This window comes from Bos javanicus, chromosome X, assembly GCF_032452875.1.
Source record: "Bos javanicus breed banteng chromosome X, ARS-OSU_banteng_1.0, whole genome shotgun sequence".
Lineage (NCBI taxonomy): Eukaryota > Metazoa > Chordata > Mammalia > Artiodactyla > Bovidae > Bos > Bos javanicus.
Window position 1 is genome coordinate 39,010,631 of NC_083897.1, and position 21,054 is coordinate 39,031,684.

Consider the following 21,054-nt stretch of genomic DNA (forward strand, 5'->3'; position numbering starts at 1 on the left):
GGCAACTGGGTTGCCAGTGACAGTTGAATGCCCTCACCCAATGCCACCTCTGCCACTGCCAGAGTAGGTACAAAGGTGTGACTCAGTGAGGCCCTAAGGACTATTCAGAGATGAGGGGACCAGTGACTGTCCTTACAGGGTCCCCCCCTTCAATCTTGTGCCTCCTTGTAGGCACCTGGAATGGAGGTGACAGTTGAATGCTCTTAACCGGAACCAGTAAAGGAGAAAGGGAAAGATATACTCAATTGAACGCAGAGTTCCAAAGAATAGCAAGGACAGGTAAGAAAGGCTTCTTAAGTGAACAATGCAAAGAAAGAGAAAAACAATAGAATGGGAAAGACTAGAAATCTCTTCAAAAAATTAGAGACACCAAGGGAACATTTCATGCAAAGATGGGCACAATAAAAGACAGAGGCGGTATGGACCTAACAGAAGCAGAAGATATTAAGAAGAGGTAGCAAGAATACACAGAAGAACTATACAAAAAGGTCTTAGTGACCCAGATAACCACGATGGTGTGATCACTCACCTAGAGCCAGACATCCTTGAGTGTGAAGTCAAGTGGGCCTTAGGAAGCATGACAATGAACAAAGTGAGTGGAGGTGATGGAATCCCAGTTGAGCTGTTTCAAATCCTAAAAGATGATGCTGTGAAAGTGCTGCACTCAATGTGCCAGTAAATTTGGAAAACTCAGCAGTGGCCACAGGACTGAAAAAGGTCAGTTTTCATTCCAATCACAAAGAAAGGCAATGCCAAAGAATGCTCAAACTACCGCACAATTGCTCTCATTTGATATGCTAGCAAAGTAATGTTCAAAATCCTTCAAGCTAGGTTTCAATAGTATGTGAACTTAGAACTTCCAGATGTACAAGCTGGATTTAGAAGAGGCAGAGGAACCAGAGATCAAATTGCCAACATCTTTTGGATCATAGAAAAAGCCAATTTCAGAAAAACATCTACTTCTGCTTCATTGACTATGCTAAAGCCTCTGACTGTATGGATCACAACAAACTGGAAAATTCTTAAAGAGATGGGAATACCAGACCACCTGACCTGCCTCTTGAGAAACCTGTATGCAGGTCAGGAAGCAACAGTTAGAACTGGACATGGAACAACGGACTGGTTCCAAATAGGAAAAGGAGTATGTCAAGGCAGTATGTTGCCACCCTGCTTATTTAACTTATTTGCAGAGTACATCATGAGAAATGCCAGGCTGGATGGATCACAAGCTGGAATCAAGACTGCTGGGAGAAATATCAATAACCTCAGATATGCAGATGACACCACTCTTATGGCAGGAAGAGAAGAGGAACTAAAGAGCCTCTTGATGAGGCTGGAAGAGAAGAGTGAAAAAGCTGGCTTAAAACAACATTCAAAAAACTAAGATCATGGTATCTGGTCCCATCACTTCATGGCAAATGGATGGGGAAACAATGCAAACAGGGACCAACAATTTTCTTGGGCTCCACAATCACTACAGATGGTGCCTGCAGCCATGAAGTTAAAAGACGCTTGCTCTTTGGAAGAAAAGCTATGACAAAACTAAACAGAGTATTAAAAAGCAGAGACATCACTTTGCTGACTAAGTTCTATCTAGTCAAAGCTATGGTTTTTGCAGTAATCATGTACAGATGTGAGACTTGGACAATAACAAAGGCTGAGTGCCAAAGAATTGATGCTTTCAAACTGTGGTGCTGGAGAACACTCTTGAGAATCCCTTGGACAGCAAGGAGATCAAAGCAGTGCATCCTAAAGGAAATCAACCCTGAATACTCATTGGAAAGACTCATGCTGAAGCTGAAGCTCCAATACTTTGGCCACCTGATGCAAAGAGCCTTTTCTCATTGGAAAAGACCCTGATGCTAGGATAGACTGAGGACAGGAGAAGGGGACGACAGAGGATGAGATGGTTGGATGGCATCACCGACTCAATGGACACGAGTTTGAGTAAACTCCGGGAGATGGTGAAGGACAGGGAAGCCTGGTGTGCTGCAGTCCATGCATTCTCAAGGAGTTGGGCATGCCTGAGTGAATGAACAACAACCAGGACCTCATGCCTCTTTTGCATTGCAAGCTCCTAGAGCTGAGATTACAGCTACTGTCCTTCTCAGGTCCTTCATGTCTGTCCTTCATTGGCACTGGGCATCCGGTGATAGTTGAGCATCCTCACCAGGGCCCTCTCATCTCTGCCACAGGGTAGCACCAAGATCTGAGCTGTCCACTAACTTCTCTAGCCTGGGCCCTCTGTCATGGTGGGGACACTCAGAGAGGATCAGCTTGGGGGTCCCCACCCTGCCCTCCCTGCTCCCACGTAGTCATCACATGTTGGGAGTCCAGGAAGAGCTTAGTCTCTCCTCCATTTCCGGTTCCTGGCCCTACATGGATCCTCCACGCTGTTAAGTGTCCCACTCAGTGATGCCATGCCAGAAGGCTTTCCAAGGGGCTTGGGATGACTCTCCCCAGAACTCAGCTCTACTGGGTCCCCCAAAGTCTGTAGGTGTCTGTGGAGCTGTGTGAGGGGGCCCTGAGCACAAAGACCCCAGCGGGGTCAAGAAAGGCTCTTTTGTTTCTTTGCTTTTTCTCCTGAGGGCTTCCCTGGTGGCTCAGATGGTAAAGAATCCGCCTGCAATGCCGGAGACCGTGGTTGGATCCCTGGGTGGGGAAGAGCCCCTGGAGAAGGGAATGGCAACCCACTCCAGTGTTCTGGCCTGGAGAATTCCATGGACAGAGGAGCCTGGCGGACTACAGTCCACAGGGTCGCAAAGAATCAGACATGACTGAACGACTAAGCACAGCGTCTGGCCTTTGTGGGCACACAGCTGCCCCATAGCATCCAGGACAGGACAGGACTCTTTGTAGCTATGCAGGAGCCAGAGCATTAGAACGAAGGACTCACTGCCCCTTCCCCAGGCCACCGGCACAGGGAAGAGAACCAAGGCCAGCGTCCCCACCCCAAATGAAGCCCAAATGTCCACAAGGGGCTTTCTCAGCTGCTCCATGCGGACCTGAAGGCACCATGGGTCTGGATTCCAGCTGTCCCTAGCCCAGCAAGTCCTTTTCTGCTCAATCTAGGTCCACGTGAACCTGGTGGTCTCCCTACATAGCCCAAGCTCAAGTGAGGAGCCATGGTGGCCAAGCTCTTACCAACAAACAGCCTACGGGCCTGGCCCCGCGGTCACAGACCTCCCTGGCTCCATGACCCCTGAGCCCTGCCAGCCGCGGGGACCTGTGGAGTGGACCTTGCCTACTCAGGTCACATGTTGGGTGGCTGGCTTGGTCCCTCCATGAAACATCCCGGCAAACGAGGAGCATCCTGTATGTTTGTTTTGGGTTAGCCACACGTCCCAGAACTCAGGCCCAGGGCGGGGACCACAGGAGCGGCTGCAGCCCCCTTCCTGATGCTTGGTCGAGGGAAAAGGCTGGACAGACGCCCGGGGGGGCGCTGCCTTTGGGGGGCAGGCTCACCTGGCCCCTTGTGCCCTTGTTCAGCAATGAGGCATGTGCAGAGATAATCTGGCTAGTTGAGATTAAGGTCATTCTGGGGGAGATTGGGCCTCCAGTCCAGGATGACTGGTGTCCTGGTCAAGGGAGAAGCTTATGTGAAGATGGAGCCAGAGGCAGCCAGGCTCAAGGAAGCCAGCAGATCCCCTGGAGGGCGCCTGCTCTTGGTCTCAGGCGCGAAGGCCAGCTGTGTACCACTCCGTGGTGCCAGACTGTTGTGTGCCCTGGACTCGCCTGTCCCCCTTGGTTTATGTCCCCAAGTCCCTTAGCCACTCCTTCCTAAATACTTTGTCGTGGCGGGGGGAAATGAATGAAAGGAACATGACCTGTTCTTGTGCCACAAGTGGTCTTCTGACAAGATCCCACGGCTCGGTTGGGGTGGAGGTAATCCACGTGCCCACCCAATCTGGTGGTCAAGGGAAGTGGGTGTTGGGGCAAGCCGATGGTGGGGACAGGGCAGGCGGGCAGGCAGCCACAGGGGTGCCCTTCCACGGTCGCAGGAGGCAAGAAAGGACCCAGAGCCGGGTGGCTTAGTTTGCTGATTTAATGGCACTTTGCTGCTTTTGCTTTTCTGGTGGTGAGGGTGCCACCTTGGGGCGGGGGGTGGGGGGTGCTGTGGGAGTGAGACGGGGTGGTTGTGGAGTGCTGAGTTATGGTGATGGGGGGCCTGGGGGGCACACGGACATTTGGAGGGCCCAGCGCAGGGAGGGCACTGGGTGGCGTGAACGTCCCTTCCGTGTGGGGACCAGGAATGTGGAATGGCGCTGAGACTGGGGGTGCAGGGGGCCCATTCTCGGCCTTCTGAGGACCTTGCTCCTGTCTTCCCCAACTATAGCCCTCCTCTTCCTTGCTCCAGGCGGTGGGGTGTGGGGGGGGGCTCAGTCCCGGGGATACAGGCTGGCTGGGGTCGGGTGCGGGTGGGGTCACAGTGCTGGCTGGCCGAGGAATGCGACTGGGCCGAGGAGTGGGTGGGGGGTGGCCCCAGCCCAGGGCAGGAATGTGGGGCTGGGGGCAGTGGTCCCGAGTCCTCTGGAGCTGGGTCTGGTGGGAGGGGGTGTGGAGCGAGAGAGGTGGGCAGGCCCAGGGCGCACAGGAGGGGGGCCGGCTCAGAGCTTGTGGGGGTTCACCCACTTGTAGGTGCCCTCGTACTGGAAGCCCACACGCTTCATCAGCTCGTCTGCCTCCACAGGGCCCCGGCTGGCAGGGGGACAGGCAGTGGGGAGCGGTGAGGGAGCCCTGAGCCACAGGGTCCCCCTTCGCCCCCCCTCCACTCCCGTCACCCCCCGATCCACACCCCGTCTTGTCCGCCGCACCTTCTGCATAGACGTACCTGCCGTACACGTAGGGGATGGGCCGGGCCTTCTCGCGTTCGATGTGGTGGAGCAGTGGAGTGAAGATCCGCCAGGCCTCCCGCAGTTCATCACTGAAGGGACAGGGGTGGGGATGGGAGGCCCAGTGTGACCACGGAGGGAGGGGGACGAAGAGGGGGATGGAGAGGGGGCGGGGGAGGAGGGAGGGCGAGGGGGGTGCCTCTCCTCACCTGCGCACGAAGTGCATCTGGCTCCCGCAAAAGACGTCCAGGATGAGGCGCTCGTAGGCGTCAGGGAGCTTCACGTTCTGTGGGCGGGCCACAGGGTGTCACCAAGGTGCTGAGCCCTGTGGAGCCCTGGGCTGCCGCCCCTGCCCAGGGGGCGGGCGAGTGCCCACCTTGTATCGGTTGCCATAGGTCAGGTCAAGCTCCGACTCCTCGGGGTTGAAGAACATGCCAGGCTTCTTGGTCATCATCTTGGTGTACACGGCCTCGTTGGGCTGCACGCGGATTACCAGCTCGTTGCGCTTGCACTGCTGCCGGAAGATGTCCCCGGCCACGTCACGAAACTGCAGGCGCACCTCGGCCTTGCGCTCGTTCAGGGCTTTGCCGCAGCGCAGGATGAAGGGCACCCCTGTGAGGAGACGGGGGATGGACACAGCAGGCTTTGGGGAGCGCTTGGCTGGCTGCAGGGGCCGGCTCCCATCCCCACGGGATGGCGGCGCCACCTACCGTCCCAGCGCTCATTTTCCACATAGAGGACGGCGGCCGCAAAGGTGGCTGTGGTGGACCCGCGGGGCACCGTGGGGTCATCCAGGTACCCTTTGGTGGCCTCCCCCTCTCCGTCGGGGTTCCCCACATACTGGCCCAGGACCACGTTGCTCGCCTGCACCTCTGAGATACACTTCAGCACCTTGACCTGCAGGAGAGCCAGGAAGACAGGCCCCTTGAGTAAAGAGGACACCGGGCACCAGGGAGCCATGTTAACGCCCAGGGGTGGCCTTCCTGGATGGGCGAGTGGCCCTGATAGTCAGTAGGTGTCCCGCGTGCAGCTTTGCTCCTGCTGCCAGAGCCGGGCTTCAGGCTCCATCCCGCAAGGGCCCTCTGGGACCACCTCACCCCACCCTCGGTTCTTCTCCAGGAGAAGCTCGGTTGCATGGCCCTGCCAGTTCTCTGACAGGCTGCCTGCCTCCTGGCCCAGGGCACCTGGTGCTCAGGATGGGTGGCTAAGGAAAGGGGGCTGGGCAGGGAGGGGGTGGCCCCACCCACCTTCTCATCGCGCACGTCATCTGAGTCAGTGGAGGCGGGCTTCTCCATGGCCACCAGACACAGCATCTGCAGGAGGTGGTTCTGCATCACGTCCCTAGGGGCAAGAAGGAGTGAGGCATGAGCTCCCTTAGCCCCTCGTCGGCCACCTTCCCGGCATTCAGGGCCTCAAAGTCGGCCTTCCAGCAACAAGCAGTGAGCTTCCTTCCTGATCCCCAGTGTCTGCCAGGTCCCCTTGAGGAAAGACAGAAGACAGTGACCCCACCCTTTACAGTCCCCACTGACTGCTCGGACACTCATGCTGCCCAACTTGAACATCAGGGTCCAGGAGCCCAGAGCGGGGCGGGGGGACCTGCAGGGGAAGTGGGATGGTGCCCGTGCCCACCTCCCCAGATAAGGGAGTCAGGCTCTCACCGGATGATCCCAAATTCATCAAAGTAGCCCCCACGACCCTCAGTGCCAAAGGGCTCTTTGAAGGTGAGAATGACGCAGGCGATGTTGTCCCGGTTCCAAATGGGCCCGAAGATCCTGTTGGCAAACCTGGGGGAGGGGCACACGGAGGCTGACTGTGCATCGGAGGGGGGCGGCCCAGGACCCCTGGCCCCCAACCCCTGCCCCAGCGCACCTCAGCACCATGAGGTTCTGGACCATCTCTTTGCCCAGGTAGTGGTCAATGCGGTAGATCTGGTCCTCGTGGAACAGGGAGGCGATGTGGTTGGACAGCTGGTTGGAGCTCTGCAGGTCCCTCCCAAACGGCTTCTCCACGATGATGCGGTTCCAGCCTCTGTGACAACCCAGAACTACATCACCCTCCCTGGGGTGGGGCATGGCTCAGCATCCCATCCCCGTCCACCCTCCCTTCCCTAGAGAGTGAAGGCAGAGACTCCCCGCCTCCTCTCAACAGTCAGCTGGGCCAGCCAAGTTCTGCAGGGCTGGGTCTCTTCCGGCCTCTGCCCAGAGGACACCCCTTCTAATTCCCAGCCCTTGGGGCTAGGCTCAGAGCTTCCTCGGAAGCCTTCTAGCCTGACTGGCTGGCGACTGGGAGGAGCACCTCCTGCCCTCTCTGCTCTCTCCTGGCAGGGGAGGGGATGACAAAGGCATAGCTCCCCCCAAGGGTTTAAACGTGGGGAAGTAAATAAGTGTTAGTCGCTCACTTGTGCCTGACTCTTTGCGACCCCATGGACTGCAGCCCACCAAGCTCCTCTGTCCATATTTTACAGGCAAGGATATTGGACTGGGTTTCCATTTCCTTCTCCAAGAGATCTTCCCCACCCAGGGATCAAACCTGGGTCTCCTGCACTGCAGGCAAATGCTTTACCGACTGAGCTACAAGGGAAGCCCCCTTTATCCTAACGGAGAGTTAATGTGGCCATTCCACATCCAAACCTTGGACAAAGTGGAACAGACATGGTCCTGGTTTGGGGGACATAAGCAAGCACGCAGGAGCTACTGCGTCACAGGAAGCAGGGTTCCATGGAGCAACACCGCCCCCTGGTGGTGGTCGACGGGACCGTGAGAAGTGCTGAGGGCCTGAGAATAAGCCAGCACCAGTGAAAAAGTTTCGTGGAGCAACACTGCCACCTTGTAGTGTTAGTCGGGACTGCTGCCAGGGACAGTGGGATTTCTGGGGAGCTGACTCTGAGGGTCTATATAGGGATCTGGATGCGCGACGGCGGCTGCGACTGGCGCACTGAGCATGGCCGAGAGGAGCTACCCCACGTCCGAGGTCAGGGGCAGAAGCCGGGAGGACCCCATGCCCGAAGGGTGGCGGCCAAGAGGAGTTACCCCACGTCCGAGATCAGGGGCAGCGGCCGAGAGTGCCAGGCTGCAACGGCGCATGAACGGCAGAGAAGAGTTACCCAAGTCCGAGGTCAGGGGCGGTGGCCAGGAGGAGCTACCCCACGCCCAAGGCTAGGGGCGGCGGCCGGGAGGACCAACCCCATATCCAAGGAGTGGTGGCTGCGTGGGCGCAGGAGGGCCTAGAGGCGCTATCCCACGTTGAAGGTCAGGAAGGGCGGCTGTGAGGAGATACCCCTCGTCCAAGCAAAGGAGCAGCGGCTGCACTTTGCTGGAGCAACCGTGAAGAGACACCCCACGTCCAAGGTCCAAGGTAAGAGAAACCCAAGTAAGATGGTAGGTGTTGCAAGAGGGCATCAGAGGGCAAACACACTGAAACCATACTCAGAAAACAAGTCAATCTAATCACACTAGGACCACAGCCTTGTCTAACTCAATGAAACTAAGCCATGCCCGTGGGGCAACCCAAGACGGGCGGGTCATGGTGGAGAGATCTGACAGAATGTGGTCCACTGGAGAAGGGAATGGCAAACCACTTCAGTATTCTTGCCTTGAGAACCCCATGAACAGTATGAAAAGGCAAAATGATAGGATACTGAAAAAGGAACTCCCCAGGTCAGTAAGTGCCCAATATGCTACTGGAGATCAGTGGAGAAATAACTCCAGAAAGAACAAAGCGATGGAGCCAAAGCAAAAACAATACCCAGCTGTGGATGTGACTGGTGATAGAAGCAAGGTCCGATGCTGTAAAGAGCAATATTGCATAGGAACCTGAATGTCAGGTCCATGAATCAAGGCAAATTGGAAGTGGTCAAACAAGAGATGGCAAGAGTGAATGTCGACATTCTAGGAATCAGCGAACTGAAATGGACTGGAATGGGTGAATTTAACTCAGATGACCATTATATCTACTACTGCGGGCAGGAATCCCTCAGAAGAAATGGAGTAGCCATCATGGCCAACAAAAGAGTCCGAAATGCAATACTTAGATGCAATCTCAAAAACGACAGAATGATCTCTGTTCGTTTCCAAGGCAAACCATTCAATATCACAGTAATCCAAGTCTATGCCCCAACCAGTAACGCTGATGAAGCTGAAGTTGAACGGTTTGATGAAGACCTACAAGACCTTTTAGAACTAACACCCAAAAAAGATGTCCTTTTCATTATAGGGGACTGGAATGCAAAAGTAGGAAGTCAAGAAACACCTGGAGTAACAGGCAAATTTGGCCTTAGAATACAGAATGAAGCAGGGCAAAGACTAATAGAGTTTTGCCAAGAAAATGCACTGGTCATAGCAAACACCGTCTTCCAACAACACAAGACAAGACTCTACACATGGACATCACCAGATGGTCAACACCGAAATCAGACTAATTATGTTCTTTGCAGCCAAAGATGGAGAAGCTCTATACAGTCAACAAAAACAAGACTGGGAGCTGACTGTGGCTCAGATCATGAACTCCTTATTACCAAATTCAGACTTAAATTGAAGAAAGTAGGGAAAACCACTAGACCATTCAGGTATGACCTAAATCAAATCCCTTATGATTATACAGTGGAAGAAATAGATTTAAGGGCCTAGATCTGATAGATAGAGTGCCTGATGAACTATAGCATGAGGTTCGTGACATTGTACAGGAGACAGGGATCAAGACCATCCCCATGGAAAAGAAATGCAAAAAAGCAAAATGGCTGTCTGGGGAGGCCTTACAAATAGCTGTGAAAAGAAGAGAAGCGAAAAGCAAAGGAGAAAAGGAAAGATATAAGCATCTGAATGCAGAGTTCCAAAGAATAGCAAGAAGAGATAAGAAAGCCTTCCTCAGTGATCAATGCAAAGAAATAGAGGAAAACAACAGAATGGGAAAGATTAGAAATCTCTTCAAGAAAATTAGAGATACCAAGGGAACATTTCATGCAAAGATGGGCTCAATAAAGGACAGAAATGGTATGGACCTAACAGAAGCAGAAGATATTAAAAAGAGGTGGCAAGAATACACAGAAGAACTGTACAAAAAAGATCTTCATGACCCAGATAATCACGATGGTGTGATCACTCACCTAGAGCCAGACATCCTGGAATGTGAAGTCCAGTGGGCCGTAGAAGGCATCACTACGAACAAAGCTAGTGGAAGTGATGGAATTCCAGTTGAGCTATTTCAAATCCTGAAAGATGATGCTGTGAAAGTGCTGCACTCAATATGCCAGCAAATTTGGAAAACTCATCAGTGGCCACAGAACTGGAAAAGGTCAGTTTTCATTCCAATCCCAAAGAAAGGCAATGCCAAGGAATGCTCAAACTACCGCACAACTGCACTCATCTCACATGCTAGTAAAGTAACGCTCAAAGGTCTCCAAGCCAGGCTTCAGAAATACGTGAACCGTGAACTTCCTGATGTTCAGGTTGGTTTTAGAAAAGGCAAAGGAACCAGAGATCAAATTGCCAACATCCGCTGGATCATGGAAAAAACAACAGCGTTCCAGAAAAACATCTATTTCTGCTTTATTGACTATGCCAAGTCCTTTGACTGTGTGGATCACAATCAACTGTGGAAAATTTTTCAAGAGATGGGAATACCAGACCACCTGACCTGCCTTTTGAGAAATCTGTATACAGGTCAGGAAGCAACAGTTAGAAATGGACATGGAACAACAGACTGGTTCCAAATAGGAAAAGGAGTACGTCAAGGTTGTATATTGTCACCCTGCTTATTTAACTTACATGCAGAGTACATCATGAGAAACGCTGGACTGGAAGAAACACAAGCTGGAATCAAGACTGCCGGGAGAAATATCAATAAGCTCAGATATGCAGATGACACCACCCTTATGGCAGAAAGTGAAGAGGAACTAAAAAGCCTCTTGATGAAAGTGAAAGAGGAGAGTGAAAAAGTTGGCTTAAAGCTCAACATTCAGAAAACTAAGATCATGGCATCCGGTCCCATCACTTCATGGGAAATAGATGGGGAAACAGTGGAAACAGTGTCAGACTTTATTTTTGGGGGCTCCAAAATCACTGCAGATGGTGACTGCAGCCATGAAATTAAAAGACGCTTACTCCTTGGAAGGAAAGTTATGACCAACCTAGACAGAATATTCAAAAGCAGAGACATTACTTTGCTAACAAAGGTCCGTCTAGTCAAGGCTATGGTTTTTCCTGTGGTCATGTATGGATGTGAGAGCTGGACTGTGAAGAAGGCTGAGCACTGAAGAATTGATGCTTTTGAACTGTGGTATTGGAGAAGACTCTTGAGAGTCCCTTGGACTGCAAGGACATCCAACCAGTCCATTCTGAAGGAGATCAGCCCTGGATTTCTTTGGAAGGAATGATGCTGAAGCTGAAACTCCAGTACTTTGGCCACCTCATGCGAAGAGCTGACTGATTGGAAAAGACTCTGATGCTGGGAGGGATTGGGGGCAGGAGGAGAAGGGGACGACAGAGGATGAGATGGCTGGATGGCATCACTGACTTGATGGACATGAGTCTGTGTGAACTCCAGGTGTTTGTGATGGACAGGGAGGCCTGGCGTGCTGCGATTCATGGGGTCGCAAAGAGTTGGACACGACTGAGCGACTGAACTGAACTGAACTGAACTGGATGGTAAATACGGGTGTGAGCATTTTTGGGAAACTTCCAGAAAACGGAAAATGCCCATTCTCCATAGACTGAATTCATGGAAGTAACAAACCAGGGGCATCTATCTTTTTCAGACTCCCTAGACCGGTTGGCCGGAGAAGGCAATGGCACCCTACTCCAGTGCCCTTGCCTGGAAAATCCCATGGACGGAAGAGCCTGGTAAGCTGCAGTCCATGGGGTCACTAAGAGTCGGGCACGACTGAACGACTTCACTTTCACCTTTCACTTTCATGCATTGGAGAAGGAAATGGCAACCCACTCCAGTGTTCTTGCCTGGAGAATCCCAGGGACAGAGGAGACTGCTGGGCTGCCATCTATGGGGTCGCACAGAGTCGGATATGACTGAAGCGACTTAACAGCAGCAGCAGCAGACCGGTTGGCCCTGGGGGCTCTGCTTAGCTTGCTGGGGCAGGTCACACCAGGGTAGGGCACACCCTGGAGGCAGGAAGGTAGGGACAAAGACCAGCCTTACGTCTGGCTCATGCAGGTCTCATGGATGTTTTTGGTGACAGCCTCATAGACAGTCGGGGGCAAGGCCAGGTAGAAGAGGCGGTTGGTCTGTGTGCCCTGGTGAAGGGCATTTATGTGGCTGTTGAGGCGCTTGTAGGAGGCAGTGTCATCGTACTGGCCGGCCACGTAGGAGTTGCGGGCAAAGAACTCCTCCAGCTTGGACTTCTCCTCCGGGGTAGCCTGGGCAACACGGACACAAGCATCTTGGCTCCCTGCCCTTGCTCTCCTGTGAGCCCATAGGCAGAGCGGGCTTCCTGAGAGGTCAGCCATCCTAGCCTCGCACTGGGGTCACTCACAGCTCCAGCACGCCCATGGGGGTGGGGGTGGGGGCCTCAATGCCCTAAGACAGAAGCCAGAGTCCAGCCAACTGGGACCTGGGAGAAAGCTGTCTCTCCAAAGTCATGCCACCTAAGTACCATGTGTTGAGAGAAGGCAGGTATCTCCATGTTTGAGAGGTCACAGGGTACAGTGGGAAGGAAGTGGTAAGCCCAAGTCACAGGGGGCTGGGAGGTGCCAGGGAGGGGGTGGCCTGGCACAGGAGGGGCAGGACGAAGGGCCTCTGTGATGGGACGGGGGGTGGTGGTGTGTGCCACCTGCCGAGACCCCAGAAGCCACTCACTTTGAAGAAGGGCTCGCTCTGCTTGCGGATGTCAGCCACTGTGAGGCGGGAGCGGGCATAGCCCACGATGTAGGTGTCTTCGGGCAAAAGGCCATCTCGGAACAGCCACCTGAGGGCAGAGCATGGCTGTGGCAAGGGCGAGGGGGCGCGGGGCCACAGAGGGTAGTGGGGACACAGGCTTACCAGATGGTGGGGTAGATCTTCTTCTTGGCCAGGTCCCCCTGTGGCAGAGAAACAGGCGTGGTTAGGAGCTGAGGACATACCCCAGATCACCCCCATGGGGGTAGACCTGCGCATGCTTGTCCTGCCCACTGTGTATAGTCTGAGCCGCTTGAACTGGGGCCCAGTCTAGCCCTTGACCCTGGCCTGGAGTGCCCGCACATTGCTGGGGGGCACCTTAAGGGAAAGAGACCTCGCGCTGGCCAGGAGGTACCCCATTAACCCGCTGGTCCCACGATCCACAGACTCGTCTTATGGTTGAATGGGCAAAACCAAAGCCAACACAAGAAGCTTGCTTCTAAAGAGCTCATGGGCTAAAGAAAACCCTAGACTCACTGGAATTGAATGGCATTGGAAGTAGCATGCGACAAAACTGAGGCATGACTTTAAATGCTTATGTTAGCAAAAAAAAGAATGGCTCGAAGCTGATGAACTCAGCGTTCAACTGAAAAAGTTCGAAAAAGGACCATCCATCGTTGCTCGGTCATGCCTGATTCTTTGCGACCCCATGGACTGCAGCCTGTCAGGCTCTGCTGTCCATGGAATGCTCCAGGCAAAAACACTGGAGTGGGTAGCCGTTACCTCCTCCAGGAGATCTTCCTGGCTCAGGGATTGAACTCGAGTCTCCTGCATTGCAGGCAGATTCTTTACTACTGAGCCACCAGGGAAGCCCTAGAAAAAGGACAGCAGAATTTAAAAGCCAAACAAATCACAAGGCAGGAAACACTGCAAAGTAAAAATGAATAAAATGGAAAACAAGCCAAAAGAATAGCTCAACAAAGCCCCATCTTGGTATTTGAAAAAGACTAATTAAATTAATTCAAACAGTCCCCTGGGAAAGATTGCTTTTTAAAAAGGCACCAAGAATCATGGGGGCAGTGGGACAAAACTACTGACAGGAAAGACCGCAGAGGGTTCTGTGAACGACCTTATCCCACATCTGGTAAGTTACATGAAATGGACACTTTTCTGGAAAATTCCAACATACCACAATGAAATGAGTGACCTAGGGAGGCAATGGTCATTAAGGAGACAGAATGGCATTCACACCCTTCCCAGCAAGCCCAGCCTGGCCCCTGACAACTGTCCCTTACAGAGACAGCTCTGCTAATAGGTCTCACAAAATGCCACGGAGACTGCCATTCAGAGGCAAAGCCTGACTGGGGAGTGTTTGCCAAGCCGTGTGGTGGCCCCAGGACCCTGTGGCCAGAGAGTCTGAGAAATGCGCACAGGTGGTCCCAAGCCTGTCTCATCCATGAACACAGATACAGGTGCAAACAATTCTGCAGGAGATACCAGCAAACCCAACCCTGCAATGTCAAACATGGAGTATGTCCTAACTAAGTTGGGATCATCCTGCAAGTGAAAGCTTGGTTTGATATTGAAAAGAAAAAAAAAGTCATTAACATTCACTACATGAACAGATTAGAGGAAAAAAGCTCTAAGCCATATGTCTACTCCTTTAGAGTTTTTAATCTAGGAACCTTGTTAAAACTCACCAGATGGAGATTAAATGTTCCAGAAAATTTCGATACCTAGCATGATAGGACCTCTTCCCAGACTAGGCATAAAAGGGAACTTTCTCACCTTGCTAAGCAGCCCCTGTTGAAACTCCACAAACATCATATACTGTAGGGAAACGTTGAAATAATCCTCTTTCAACAACCAGAAGCAAGAAAAGAGGGCCTGTCTTCAGTTCTTTACTCAACACCCCACCAGAAGCCCCACCAGCAGCAGGCAGAGAACAAGAAACATGACAAGGTGGGGAAGAAAGTGTCACGCAGGCCTGGTCTCTAGCTGACCACCTGTCCATTTAAAAAAAGAAAACCACTTGAAACCAAGATTTATGAAAATTATTACAATTAATGAGATTTTAGGTTTGAAAAAGTTAATAGATGGGAGTAGAAACAGATTTCTTAGCTAGGACACAAAATGCAGTAACTGGAAAAATGGATGAATGAAGGCTTGAGCAAAATTAGAAACTCCTGGTCATCATAAGACACTATTAAGAGGATGAATTGGGAAAAAAACAAGATGAATAGACAAGCCACAGACTGGGAGAAAAGATTCACCAGATGTAGAATCTAGAATATATAACCCACTCCCCTCGATATCATGAAATGTGTTAAATGCCACTGGTTAGTACCTTGAACGTGGTTAAAAAGGTCAATTAAAAAGGAAAAAACCCACTGTACAACAAAACAAGAAAAGAATTCAAGATCAGTAAAGGCTTGACCACATACTTCACAACAAGAAAAATCAATGGTTACTTAACACACAAGAAAGTGTTCAAGATGACCAGTTGTCAGAAAAATACAAATTAAACCACAGTGAGATCCAGCTTGACCTTCACCAGAAGGTTGTAATCTGAAAAAACTAATGCCATCTGGTGTTGGAGGTGGTGTGGAGCAAACACTTGCACCAAGGTTCACAGCAGCCATAATTCCCAATAGCCCTGAGCTGGGACACAGTGAAAGGCCATCAACAGGAGATGGACAAGCTGGATATCCACACAGTGGAACACCCACTCAGCAACACCAAGGGATGAGCCAGGGGGATTCCCTGGTGGTCCAGTGGTTAGGACTCCACCACAGGGGGTTGCGGGTTTGATCCCTGGTAGGGGAACGAAGATCCTGCAAGCTGTGCAGGGGGCAAGAACAAAGATTACAAACCAAGAAAAAAGGGACAAGCCAGTGACCTACTCAGCACAAGCAATTCTCAGAACCAGAATGCTGGACACACAAGACTGAACACCTTGAGTTGATTTAAGGGAAGCTTTAGAAAAGGCAAAGCAGCCACAGTGACATAAGTGAGAGTTCAGAGCAGGAGGTGGACTGGCTGGGGAGATGGAAACGTTGTCTCTGGTTATAAAGGTCAGAACCGATTGGACAGAGATGTCTTTCGATGTGTGTGAATGTTGCCTACAAATGAAAAGACTGAAAAGAACAACTGAGCAGACAGTGGGCGTCCCTGGCTGTGTATCGCACTTGCCGTTGACCATGTGAAACTTTCCAAGATAATGGCAAGTGTGTGAAGACACAGCAACTGTGAGCAACAATGTTGTCATCGCACGAAGTCACCCAGTCCCTTCTCTCCAGGCTGGTTTAGCTGCTGTAGCCACGGCCACCTGCTTGCTTTTGGTGACCTGACAAAGGAATTCTCCACTGTGGGTGGAAGAGGTGGTGAGCCTGGGTATGGCGTGGGTGCAGAGCAGGTGCCCTCTCATGCCCCCTGCCCTGTAATCAGCAAGGGCTGCTGGGCAGAGCTGCTAGTCTCGCACTGCGCAGGAAAACCACCTCCAGGGGTGAGGACCTGAGTCTTCAGGGCAAAATGACCGTTTAAGAGTCATGTCAGCACTGGATGTGGTCACATCGGTGGACTGTTGCAGAGAGGAGCTGCAGGACAAGAACTGATTGCAATCTGCACCCCTAGACAGGCCATGAGGAAGGTAGTTGGGGAGCTACTAGGTGGGCAAGTCCTCCTCTGGCTGGGGGCAAGGGCAGGCCACTTTTGAGGCTTGCATGCTCAGTTCCCATTTGTGGGTTCACTCTGCATCTCCTGGGCCGAGCCAACATCCACACGTGGACAAGTCCATGTGTCTGCTCTGGCCCAGGTCTTGGCTAGTGCCCAGCCCACATGGGCCAGTATTTCTCTGCCACCTCCGGGCTCTAGCGGAACCTGGAGTGCTCCAGTGGGTGGTTCCCAAACCAGGGTGCTCTGTGTCGCAGCCCTTGACCCTGTCTGACAGCCGCTCAGAACTGATTGCCAAAGGCTCTGGAGCAGGGACCTGTCTTGCCGACCACCTTCCCTGGGAAGACTGGAGATAACAGCGCTTCAAGGTCAGTGTCTGACCCCCAGCTGGGGTCTCCCTGGAGCCCAGCTGCAACCCCTGTGGCCCCTCTCCTCCCAGTGCCCAGCAGTGCCCACTTTCCGCTACCCACCTCCTGTTGTGGGGATCTGGCAGGAGAAGCCATCAATCCCCCGTCAGTGAGCACCTCCTGGCCCAGAGGAATGTTTGCTTCTGATCAAATTCCAGTGGGTTAGTGTCCTGTCTGCTGAGTCACAGTGCCCCATAGCTGACTGCCCTCACAGGTTCCTTTGGGATTAGCAAGGGGTGGAACCTGCTCGCCTTGTTCAGCTCAGCCCTGCCACCAGCGGCCCAGGGCTCTGAGTCACTCACCCAAGGGAGGAGTGAGGTAGGACCCAGACTGCGGCGGGGGCGCAGAGGCCTAGGAGGGCCCCCTACCCAGTGGCCTGGGCTCGATTGCTCTGCCGGAAGTACCGTGGGCCAAGAGCACAGTGCTCATGGGGTCTGGAGGAGTCTGGGGCCACATGGTGGCTTAGCAGCAGGATGCGGCCTGCTGCCGCATCTGGCCTGCACCGCAATCTTATCTCAAGTATCCAGGGTGTTAGGGTAGAGCACGCGGCAGTAGAACTTGGGAGACCGGGGTGGGCTCAATCCCCTCGAGTCAAGGATCTGCCTGGCCTCCCTCCTAGGCCGTGGGGCTCATGACTCATAAGCCCTTTGGGGGAGCGCCAGAGTCACCGTGACACAGCAGGAATCTTATCACCCCAGGAGGGGAGGCAGCCCAGAAACACCCCCCGAGGAGAGAGGGCCCGGGTCCTCCTGCTCAGCCCTTGCGGGACCCCATCTCTGGGATGGGCCCTGGAGCACTCATGGAGCCCATGGCCCAGACGGGGAAACTGAGGCCCAGAGGCAAAGACCACCCTGCAGACCCTGCAGGGAGCCACTTCTGCCCGAGGGGGCTCCTTAGCCTGTTCTTTCTCTCATCTCAATTGCTCTGTTTCCACTGGGGATTAGAGTGGCTCGAGCCTGGCAGGCCCAGGGTTCCTCTCTCAACACCAGTCTGGAAGGAGAAATGGGGTTCTTGGGTTCCAGAGGCCTCCGGACCAGTCCTGTAAGTACCTCCACTGCCCTCCTACCGAGGGTGGGAGTCTGGAGGAGGGAGCAGGGAGCGGCTGCAGCTGCAAGGCCATCGGGTAACTCCTCAGCCGGCCTTCGGACAGGGCGGAACTTAGGCGCCTGGGTGCGGGTTGGGCAAAGCCGGCAGGGAGGAGAGGCGCGGAGGACAGCTCATCCTTTTTGCACTTGCAGGCTCCGCTCCAAGGCCCTGGCTCTGCAGGCCTTGGAGCCTCCCAAGGCCTGGGGCATGAAGGCCTGGCAGTGTTTGCTGTCACACACACTCACCTTGGGGCCCAGCCCCCAGGCACGGCTCCCATGGTGGGGAGTGGGGCGTGGGGGGCCTCAGGGCAGGTGCCTACTGTGCTGTGAACTCCTTGGTCTCCCAGAGTAGCAGGTTTCTGCTGCCTGCCTGCCTCCCACACATCCCAGCAGTAACGGGAGAAACAAAACAACAAAAAAAAAACAGGCTCTACTCCCGCCCCCCTCCGCCGTCCCGCCGGCTGCAGCAGGCACTTCCCCTTTCTGCCCTAGAAGCCTCTGCTGATTGCTCTCAGAGCAGAGAAGAGCAAAGGGGAACTGCTCGGATTGCAAAGAAACAGTGTTGCCCAATGCCAAGGCCGCCACACATGAAGGCAGGGAGGAGTCACCGAATGAGCTCAACAGAACCCCAGGGCCCCTTGATACTCCAAAGACTTCCATTGCCAAGTGGAGACTGTGGGGTTGAGAGAGGAGGAGACACTTGGCCCAGGCCACAGAACACACTTGGTTGCTCTCAGTGAGGTGTTTAATCGGAGTTGAGGGTCTAGGGTCATAGGCCATTTACTGAAGTCAGGGATCCTCTGCTGGAGTGTCTTGGGACATGCTGGGATGGGGATGGGGGAAGGAGGAAAAATAATCCTGAGTAACTTTCTTTGTCAACCTATTTCTTGGACCTAGTCCCAGGTGTTAATCTTTCTGGCACCTCGAGGGACGAGGCTGGGGCCAGGGTAGGGGCTAAGCCGCCCCCTGTGCGCTCCTACTGGGCATCCTACAGTCTTGGGGTGATAAGATGGTCAGGGGAGAGTTTCGGGCGGCCTTCCCTTCCCTCCCAGTGGCACAGCCCTCCTCACCCACAAAGCCCTGCATTCTGGCTCTTTTTCCAAATTCTGACCAGAATCACACAACCGGCAGGAAGCACATTCTGCAAAGGGCGGTGACCTGTTATGATACATGAATGAAGAATCGAATTCCTCCAGAGCTGAAGGGACAGGGGTGTGGAAGGGACAGAGAGACCATGCCTGCCCTGTCAAGAGCTCACTAGCTTGGTAGAACTCTCGCTTCAGGTTTATACAGTAAGTCACCACCAGAGATGCTCGTAATCCCGGGGAGCGGATTCTTGGTCCCGTCCAGGGTGAAAAGTTTCCCTTTGAGATGAAATGTCGACAGTGTTCCAGCCCTTTCTCATGTCTTGCCACCGGGTCAATCTTATTTCCATGTGGCACATGGAGAGAGTGCTTTTAGTCAGGGGGACCGGTCATGGCTCTCTGAGGACCCACCCATCCTCTCATGTTCCACCACCCCCGACATGTATGGTCAGCACGCTGTTTCTGCCTTTGCTTCTAGTATCTGGCCTTTCTGATCACAGAAAAGTGGCAGTTCCACTGGCTGGACAATGGGGCTGGTCTCAGCTCCTTGAGAGGCCTTGGAAGTTGGGGCAAACAGATGGGGTTTCAAGAAGGGTCAAGTGTGTGTCTTTGGCGACCTTGAGGGTAGACAGACAAGGTACAGATCGGGCCCTGGATCCTACCTCTGGCAATGACTGTGTGACATCTGTCAAGTCAGAAACATGTTTGGAAAACACCCTTCTGGAATGGACTGCTTCCCCTGTTTACCTCTCTGTCTCCCCTGTGGAGGAGGAAGTCCAACCAGACAGTCCCGAAGGGCCTCCCAGCTCCAGGACAGAGGTCTACACTCAATGGCTACACACAGACTTCAGAAATGCCTCACGGTGTGTATACACTGGGTGGTAACGGGTTGACAGTGGCCCCTGAGCAGGGGCAAGAGCCCGAAGGGCCCAGCTGCAAGCAGTTGGGAAAGCACCGGCACCCTGAGGTCCCTTCTGCTGCGTTTAAGCTGTGGGGTTTGGTAGGGGAGACTCACCGATGCACCCATGATGATAAAGATGTGCGTATCGGCCTGATGGAAGTCATCACCCTGGTACAGCTCTTCTCGCAGGATCCCGCACACCTGGGTCCGGCTCAGAGCCACCTGCTCTGCCATGGCGCTCTCTAGTGAAAGAAAAACTCAGTTGACAAGGCAGGAGCTGAGAGGAGCACTGAGAAGCTGGCCCCTTTCTGGAGGAGTCCTTTGGGCTCTCCTCCAGCTTATGTTTCATTACTGAAACCACTGACTGTGAATACCCGGGGAGCAAGATGTTCGGGAAATTAGAAACTGCTGGCCCTGGGCTCCAGCCATCCTCTCTGGGCAACCTTCTTCTGTGGTGTATATTACAAAATGACCCAAAGCATTACTGGATTCTTACTAGGGCCTCAGCTCTGGGGCGACTGAGTAAAACTCCGCTGGAGCAGCGTATGATCTGCCTAAGACCATGTCGCCCAGGATGCAGGCAGAAACTCTACAATGAGCTGGAGCATGTGAGGTAGTGCAGCTGATGGGAGTGTCGCTCCAGCCCTCCTCCTGCCACGCTGGGCAGACCCCCAGCAAGTCCCTGGCCCTCTCGGGGTCTCCGTCTCCTCGGGGGTCCCATGAGGGCAACTCAGGGTACCAGATCGGTTAGGCCCTCTGGATTTTGCCTCGTTCCCAAGTCTGGGCAATCAAAGTGCCTCGCAGCGCCGCGATCGCCCACTCGGTTACCTGTGCTTCGCTGCTCTCGCCCGTCACACCCGCAGACCCCGAGTCCCCGGCCGTTTCCCCGGGCTGTGCCCCGCCGGCCCATTTAACTGGCGGGGGCGGGAACCTGGGCTGAGCTGACCGGCCTCAGGCGAGATACGGGGGTGTGGCCTCCTCGGGCCCCTCCCTCGTGGGGCGGGGAAGGTCGAGGGCGCGGGCAGGTGCGCGCGCATCCCGGCCAGGCCGGGCACCACCCCCCCCACCCCCCCCCCGTGGAGGCCCCAGCCCTGGCCCGCCCTGCCCCTCGAGCACCTGCGCCGGCCGCTGAGCCGCGGGCCGCCTGCTGTCTCGGCTGCGGCTGTGCCGTGTCCCCGCTACCTCGCGAGTCCGCCTGCAGCTCCCCGCAGCTCGCCCGCGTCCCCATCCCTGGCCCGACCCCGCCCC

The 21,054-nt window shown here is 53.9% G+C and overlaps 2 protein-coding genes across 5 annotated transcripts in view; one reads left to right on the forward strand and one right to left on the reverse strand.

The window, feature by feature from the left end:
* Positions 1 to 4,031: 4,031 nt before the first annotated feature.
* On the reverse strand, positions 4,032 to 21,034 carry G6PD (glucose-6-phosphate dehydrogenase). Of its 4 annotated transcripts, none has more exons than XM_061409044.1 (14): positions 20,923 to 21,034; positions 19,921 to 20,048; positions 13,440 to 13,529; positions 12,822 to 12,859; positions 12,639 to 12,747; positions 11,982 to 12,199; positions 6,702 to 6,860; positions 6,491 to 6,616; positions 6,080 to 6,173; positions 5,543 to 5,729; positions 5,209 to 5,444; positions 5,042 to 5,118; positions 4,832 to 4,924; positions 4,032 to 4,698 (listed from the first exon to the last, which is right to left on the reverse strand). In XM_061409044.1, exons 1-14 carry the CDS (start codon positions 21,032 to 21,034, stop codon positions 4,608 to 4,610), a joined length of 1,758 nt encoding a protein of 585 aa, XP_061265028.1. In that variant the 3' UTR covers positions 4,032 to 4,607. The 4 variants fall into 4 exon arrangements, with proteins under 4 accessions (XP_061265028.1, XP_061265029.1, XP_061265030.1 ...); XM_061409045.1 differs by lacking the exon at positions 20,923 to 21,034 and adding an exon at positions 20,635 to 20,744; XM_061409046.1 differs by lacking the exon at positions 13,440 to 13,529.
* The window catches only part of IKBKG (inhibitor of nuclear factor kappa B kinase regulatory subunit gamma), a 60,077-nt gene continuing 55,535 nt past the window's right edge, over positions 16,513 to 21,054 (forward strand). Inside the window, exon 1 of the mRNA XM_061409058.1 lies at positions 16,513 to 16,696. The gene's annotated coding sequence lies outside the window, so the exon portion shown is untranslated. The remainder of the gene's footprint in view (positions 16,697 to 21,054) is intronic.

Coding starts and splice junctions, on each gene's coding strand:
- G6PD (XM_061409044.1), bottom strand. CDS start 21,034: ATGGGGACGCGGGCGAGCTGCGGGGAGCTGCAGGCGGACTCGCGAGGT. Junction 12,200..12,638: donor AGAGCGAGCCCTTCTTCAAA/GTGAGTGGCTTC, acceptor CGTGTTGCCCAG/GCTACCCCGGAGGAGAAGTC. Junction 5,445..5,542: donor GGAAAATGAGCGCTGGGACG/GTAGGTGGCGCC, acceptor GTCTCCTCACAG/GGGTGCCCTTCATCCTGCGC.